The sequence below is a fragment of the Nicotiana attenuata genome, chromosome 3 (assembly GCF_001879085.1).
Source record: "Nicotiana attenuata strain UT chromosome 3, NIATTr2, whole genome shotgun sequence".
In the NCBI taxonomy this organism is placed as follows: Eukaryota; Viridiplantae; Streptophyta; class Magnoliopsida; order Solanales; family Solanaceae; genus Nicotiana; species Nicotiana attenuata.
The window spans coordinates 18,546,651-18,554,528 of NC_031991.1; the positions used below are offsets into that span (position 1 = coordinate 18,546,651).

The 7,878-nt window shown below is 36.6% G+C and overlaps 1 protein-coding gene across 1 annotated transcript; it reads left to right on the forward strand.

Annotated features, from left to right (window-relative positions):
• Positions 3,261–4,766, forward strand: LOC109224535. Its single transcript, XM_019389102.1, has 2 exons — positions 3,261–3,485; positions 4,051–4,766. Exons 1-2 carry the CDS (start codon positions 3,432–3,434, stop codon positions 4,666–4,668), a joined length of 672 nt encoding a protein of 223 aa, XP_019244647.1. The 5' UTR covers positions 3,261–3,431; the 3' UTR covers positions 4,669–4,766.

Below are 7,878 nucleotides of genomic sequence, written 5' to 3' on the forward strand. Positions count from 1 at the left end.
ATCCGTCTCATATTTTGGATTTTAGCACGGTTTAGTAAGATGGGGATTTAACTTATGATGTGGAGCCCGTGGCCAGTTTTGAACGACAAGTTCGGAAGTCAAGGTTAAAGAATATAGCGTCAGTGAAGGTGCAGTGGAGGGGTCAGCCAGTCGAGGAGGCTACTTAGGAGATCGAGCGAAATATGAGGAGTAGATATACATGCCTATTTGAGACCCCAGGTATGATTCTAGACCCGTTTGAGGACGAATATTTGTTTAAAAGGCGGAGAATGTAACGATTCGGCCGGTCATTTTGAGTATTGTAGCCCCATTCCCCCATTTATTGTTTATTCTATGCTCATTTCTCGTTATGTGACTTGCCGGGGTTGTTGGTTTGGATCCGGAGATGTTTCGAAATGAATTAGGACACTTAGTCCCAAGGTAGGAAGCCTAAGTTGAAAGACTTGACGGGATGTTGACTTATGAGTAAACGACTCTGGAATGGAGTTTTGGTGGTTCTGATAGCTGCATATTATGATTTTGGACTTTGGAGTGTGTCTGGATATTGATTTGGAGGTCCATAGATGATTTTGGCTTGAATTGGCGAAAGTTGGAAAAATAGAAGTTTGGAGAGTTGAGAAGTTTGACTGTGAGTTGACTTTGTTATTACCGGGCTTAAATTTTGATTTCGGAAATTGGAATAGGTCTGTTGTGTAATTTATGACTAGTTTGCAAAATATAAGGTCAATCGGAGTTGGTTTGATAGGTTTCGGCTTCGATTGTAGAAGTTAAAAATTCATTAGCTTAATTAGGCTTGAATTGGGGTGTGATTTATGTTTTTGATATTGTTTGACGTGATTTGAGGCCTCAACTAAGTTCGTGTCATTTTTTAGGACTAGTTGGTATGTTTGGTTGAGGTCCCGGGGGCCTCGGGTGGATTTCGGATGGTTAACGCATTGAAATTGGACTTAGAAGATTTGCAAGTTGCTGATGCCTGTGCTTTTGGAGTTTTTAATCGCGATCGCGATGAAGCAATCGTGTTCGCGTAGTGTTCTGAGGAAGCGGCACATTTGTTCTTCGCGGTCGCAAGGGGGCAAACCCGTCTGCGTGGCTTTGAGAACTACTGTCTTCGCGCTCGCGTGGGGGTATACGCGATCGCATATAAGGAATTGGAGGGGGCGCATCAGGGAGTTGCTCTTCATGTTCGCTAGTTGTGGAACCCTTTCGTAATGGTTGCTGGGGATTGAGTTCCGCGTTCGCAACTGTATTCATGCGTCCGCGAAGGGATAGTTTTGGCAGCTTGAATTTTGTGCTTCACGCTCGCGAAGAGGAACCTCTGGGCAGCAGTATTAAATTTTAAAAACGAGGGTTTGAACCCATTTTTCATATTTTGAGCTACAGACCTCGGATTTGGGAAATTCTTGAGGGGATTTTAAAGGTATTGATTGGGGTAAGTGATTCCAACTCGGATTTGGTTAATATACATGATGAATCTATCATTGTTTTTACCATTTAGTAAGTGTTTTGGGTTTGAAATATTGTAGAAACTTCATAGACTTTAATTTGAGGATTTGGAGGTCGAGTTATGATCGGAATTGAGTAATTTTGGTATTGTTGGACTCATTATTGAATGGGTGTTCGAATTTTATTAATTTTGTCGGATTCCGAGACGTGGCCTGGGATTGACTTTTTGGGTTGACTTCTGACTTTGGTTAAAGAAGTTAGCTTTATCATTTGAAATCAATTCCTATAGGTTATATTGATAGTAGTACGTTATTTTTTGCTAGATTCGAGCCTTCTGGGGGTTGATACGCGTGGGAAAGGGCTGCTAGCGGAGTGATTTAATTTGTTTGAGGTAAGTATCTTATTTATACTAGGTTGAGGCACTAGTTGCCTGAATTGTGTGATAGTTACGTGCTATTGGGTGTGCACATGCGTAGGGATGAACCCATATGCGGGTACAAGGATTATTTATTCATGCTCGGGCTCTTATAAGCCTAGAATTTGACTGTTACCTTAAGCTATGATGCTTCGCACATTTGTAACATTGTTGTGAACTATTTTATGCTTGAGACTACGTAGGGGCTTAATCTCTAAATGAACTAATAAATGTTATTCTTCGCTGAAATTGCCGGTTTAAGCTATGATAGTACACTTACACATGCCTACACTTTAGCATGTCGTTTATACCTGTCAAGGAGCATGAGATTTGATATTCACTTGTTTCATACATGTATACATGTTTAATTGCTCCTATATGATGTGTTTGGACTGCAGGTCTGTGACCACGCCGGGCGAATTGTGTTGTTGTGCATGTGACCATACGGGGCAGATTGTGTTATTAGCACGTGAATTTTCCGTGCAGCACGTGAGTTGTCCGTACAGCGTGTGGAAACGGATTCATCCCCTAGGGTGTGGGGACCGGTTATCAACAATAGGTTGCTTGTTGGGCTATCTGCTCAAGGTGAGGTAGAGCTGCATCCTTGGTCGTAGTTTGACTTGTCTTTTTCTTTTGTACTGTTATTATTGTTCAGACAGTGTATTTACTGTTCAGTTTCAGACTTGTATTCCGTTGTAGTAGCTCATGACTCCGTACTTATCAGTTCCTGGGGGGATTTACTTGTATTAGCAGTATTTGTTGTATTAAGACCTCAGGTTTATGTTTTTTTTATGAATTTTGTTATTATGTCGCCTTAGTTATCATGTTCCGACTTGCCTAGCCGGTATGTTAGGTGACATCACAACATGTTGGGATTTTATGTTGTGAAAATTTGGTATCAGCCTCAAGCGTGAATAAAGTAAATAAAATAGGGTGAGACATTTCTGAGATAATTCATTCTTGCTACATGAGCGAGCACCTCGTCTTTGGTTGTTACTATAATTTGCAATATGATTATACCTCTTAGCTAACTAAAGCAACTCATAAACTAATGGTAAAAGAGAAGTATATTGATTAAAAAAGAAAAAGGAAGCACGACATTCATCGACAAGGTGCAACGTAGGTGCAATGTATGCACATTAACCCACCGTGATGCCCACATAACGAATAACTTGGAAAACAAAAAATGCCAAACCAAAAAGCCTCCACAAAAGGACAAAGATTCTTTGGATCTTACTATTAATTGAATATAGACAAAACCTCGAACTCCACAATGGATGGAATCCCCCATTTTCCCATGTCTTACCATGCATATTTTCAGATTGACAAGTGTCCCTTCTCACCCAAAAAAAGAAACCTCTCGTTCTTAAATTCTCTTCTTGTTTGGAAGCAAAGTCACATGCACATAATTGTCACACTGATGCCACGAATCTCAAAAGGTGGCAAGTGTTGTGACTTCACACGAACGCCATCTTTCCCCTTAACCTATAAATAGATTGACTTTCGTTATGCCATTAATTAATCTCACTCCTCGAGAGCAGCCTAAGCTGGTTTTTCTTCACTTCGTTACGTAATGGAGTGGTCTCCTCAACAAGCCATGGAAGCTTATTTGGATACTCTTCAATTGGTATTCTCGCTTGTTGTGATTTCCTTTTTTTAAGTTATTTGACTTAGGTAGCTTATAGAGATAAGGTTATTGCTCTATTTTGTTCGTAATTGTCATATATCAGGGAAGCTTGTTATGAGGAGTTAATCACTTGTTGTATATAAAAAGAACTTATACACAAATTAGACCTTTTATACAATCTGCAGATGACCTAAAAGATAATTGTACGCGCATAACTATTCATTAAGACTTTATTTTCTAAGTAATTGCATTTCAGTCTTAGTTAATTACTTGTTGTAGATAAATTTAACATAACGTTGTAAAAGAACCTATACTTAAAGATCTTTTATACAATCTAGTAGATTATCTCAAAAATAATTACACATGCATAAGTATCCGTTAAAGTGAAATCATGAGTAAAGTGAAAATAAGGTATGTTATGCTCAATATGTAAAAATATATTGATATGTAACAATTCTTTATACTGATGTACATAAGTAAAATTCCATTTTATTTTTTATTTTCTTCGTTGCCTTTAACACTTCTCATTTTGCGAGCGTTAACACTTCTCACTTTTATTTTTCAGTCTAAAACCCTTCATCATCAAGATTGCACCAATATTAAAGCCACAAAGCTGATAGAACCAGAATGTGTGGAGTTCATATCAGCTTTAGCAGCCGGAAATCGATCAAAAGTAATTTTAGAAATCAGCACAGAAGGCCTAACTCCATTCACAATCGCCCTTGCCGTGGCGGCGAAGCTAACCGGCGGCCGGCTAGTCTGCGTTCTCCCCCACCACCGTGAAGACATGATGAAAACAAGCAACAACTTTGAGTTAAAACCACACCATCAAGAACTCAACAATGTGATTGAGTTTGTAGTTGGGAAGAACCCTAATGAAGTAATCAAAAAGTTCAAGAAAGTTGACTTTTTAGTGATTGATTGTAAATTTGGAGACCATTTGAAATTATGGAAGAATAATCTTGAAGTGAATCCAAAAGGGTGTGTGGTTGTAACGAGAAATAATGATGTTGTTGGAAGTACAAAAAAGGTTTGTTTTGGTGAAATCTTGAAAGGCAAGAAAGGGATCGAGTGCGTCACTATGCCTATAGGAGAAGGTATAGAGTTGACAAAGATTAAATCTTCTTCTTGCAAGAATGAGAGTAGAAGATTCAAGAGATTTCATGTTACATTTGAGAATTGAACATTTTGTAGTTGAACTAAATTCCAAGAGATGTAGAATGGTGTATATAAATATGTATTTACGAGATAATACAGTTTGATTATCGTTACTTGGGGATCTAATCATTTTTTTCGTTATTGAAAAGAAAGGAAACGCATGCATTCTGCGTATTCTTTCTTTTCCATTAAATTTCCGTTTTAATTAAAACTAACTTAAATTATGGCACACCATACAGTACTCCTGTTTATGGGTTTAATTTAGTTCTATTCATTATTAATGGTACAATTGCATTTATTCAATAGATTATTTATAAAGTAATTACAAGAACTTTATAATTGATATTTAATAATTAATAATGTGCATATATACAATAGCTAACGTGCTATTATAAATTAAATTACATCTGCATAAAATATTTTCACACATCACTATATACAACTTATCCTTAACTATTTACAGGAGATATAGTAATATTTTCTAAGGCGACAACTTACTTGGAAAGCAGATGTGTTAGAATACCAGCTCTTTATTCGTTCAAAAGGAATATATTGTTTCATGGATATACACGCCCGACTAATGATAATAAATGAAAGTTAGTTGTATAAACAATTGTTTGGTTAATAGTTGTATAAACAATTGTTTAGTATATAAGCAATTCTTAGTGGTCACACAGAAGTATGATGAAGGATAGAAAATGATGTTATATGGCATAAAAAATAAGTCATGAGACGATTCAATGGGACTATTTCATAAACCTATCTTTTCCTCCACACCAATTTATAGGGAGCATGGTTCTGTGCATTGAAGTACATTATACAAGACTTTTGCTTTTACAAAGAGGGATACAATTTTATAAAAGGTAATTCTTAGTTCTACTGACTTGGTTGCTTCCATATTTGGTTTAGATTACCCTCTACCGTATATTTCCTCCTAGTAATTGTGTTCTATTTGCGAATTACCCTGGTTACGAGCACGTACCTGCAATTATTCGCATGTTGAAGGGACCGTTAGACGTTAGAACTACATATATGGAATATGGACGTTACTCCCTCCGTTCCAGTTTATGACTTTATGTGAACCTATTTGATTTTTGGTCCGTTTCAAAAAGAATGATCCATTTCTTAATTCGGTAACAATTTAGCTTAAATTTACAATTTTAACCTTAATGAGAAACTTTTATGATCACATAAATAGTCTGACCCCTTTTTGACTTGTTTAGACCACAAATTACAAAAATCTTCATTTTTTTTTTGTCGTGCCCGTCAAATATGTTCACGTAAACCTCTTTTGAATTTAGTACGATTTCCAATGTGTCATATCCGCAGTAACTGCAATTTTGAGGCCATGAAATAGACCTGTAATTCTACATTGGTGTTTGTGTCTTTGCGCCTTTTTATAGGCTTTCTGCATAGCATGATCCCTTCCAAGGGAAATTTGTACAAATATATAGCTCAAAACGACACATTGCTTTCATATGTCCGTATAACCAACGTCTTTTTTGCAATAATATTTATATACTCTTATACATTTATACACCGATATAATTAATAAGTAATATACCTATCTTTGTACAAAAGTGTAGAATAGTGTATAACTACGTGTTTTTTTATGATGTATAATTATGAATCAATCTTATATAAAAATGGATAATAATGCCTAAATGTGTATAAATGCCGCTAGCTAGCTACAATAACGAACTTCTTTTGTGTTTCTAGTTCTAATTTTTGCTCAAAATCAGTTCAAATCTCTACCTAATGACTTCAGATTTTGCGGACAACTTCCATAAATATTGTCAATAAGTTTAAACAACAACACTCCAAATTTCTCAAAAAATCATATTCGACATTCAAACCCACTTCTTCAAATTTGTTCAATAATAGTGGGTACCTTTTTAATATGATTTTTACCACCCAAATCTTGCAAAACCAGTTCTGACCACGATTTAAGCTCTTAATGCAACAACAAATTTTAGTTCATCAACTAACAATCAATAGGATTCACGATTTTCAGATTCAACTTTGAAAATATGAACTCAAAATTTTTAATAATGATGATTAAGAAAATTTATCTTTTGGTGTTTTGTACAATAAGAATATGCCACCTAGACTTAAGGGTAAGTTCTATTGAGTGTGAATTCGACCAACTATGTTATATGGTGCTTAGTGTTGGCTAGTCAGAAAATCTCATGTCCAGAAGATGAAAATAGCAGAGATGAATGTTGAGATGGATGAGTGAGTATATCAAATTAGACAAGTTACAGGAATTGAGGATGAGATGGTCCGGGCATGTGAAGAGAAGAGATACCGATGGCCCCAGTTAGAACGTGTGAGAAGCTGACCATCGCGAGTCAGCGGAGGGGTAGAGGGAGGCCTAAGAAGTATTGAGAAGAGGTGATTAGGCAGGACATGACACTACTTCAGCCTACCAAGGACATGACTGTCACAACCCAAAACACCCACCTTAGAATATCGTGATGGCATCTAGTCTCTATACTAGGTAAGCCTAACAAACAAGAGAATCTGGCAAAAATAACAACGGAGAATCATTAAATAAAGCTGATGAGTCTCATATTACATCAAATGATGAATAACAATTAAAATATTTCCAAAACCCGGTAAAACTGAGTCATAAGCTCTATAGAGAAGTGCACTAGTAGTTTCCAAATATAACTTTGTTTGACATAAAGAATAGTAAAGAAATAGAAGAAGGTGACTCTGAGGTCTGCGAACGTCAAGCAGGTGTACCTTGAAGTCTCTAGGCGCGCAGACGCCACTTTAACCAACACGATAAGAAGTAACTTGATATGCACAGATCTACGCAGAAGCATAGCATGAGTACAACACAACAGTACCCAGTAAGTATCAAGCCTAACCTCGAAAGAGTAGTGACGAGGCCAGGTCGAGACACCTACTAGACATAGAAACCTGTGCAAGATATACATAAAGTTAACAATGGAAAGAACATCAACGCAAGGCTAACTGCAAAAAGATTTTTGATTTACAACCAACAATGAAATAATAAAAATACAAATGGCAGCGAGTAGTAAATGGGTAATAAAGAAGCAACGTAATCAGGACGCAGATGAGATATGATGTCACGACCCGAAATTCACTAGTCGTGATGGCACCTAACTCAACCCGCTAAGTAAGCCAATTAACAATTATCCATTTTCGATTAACGTAATAAAATAATTAAACAAAGGAATTATCTGATTCTTATACATTTTCCAAG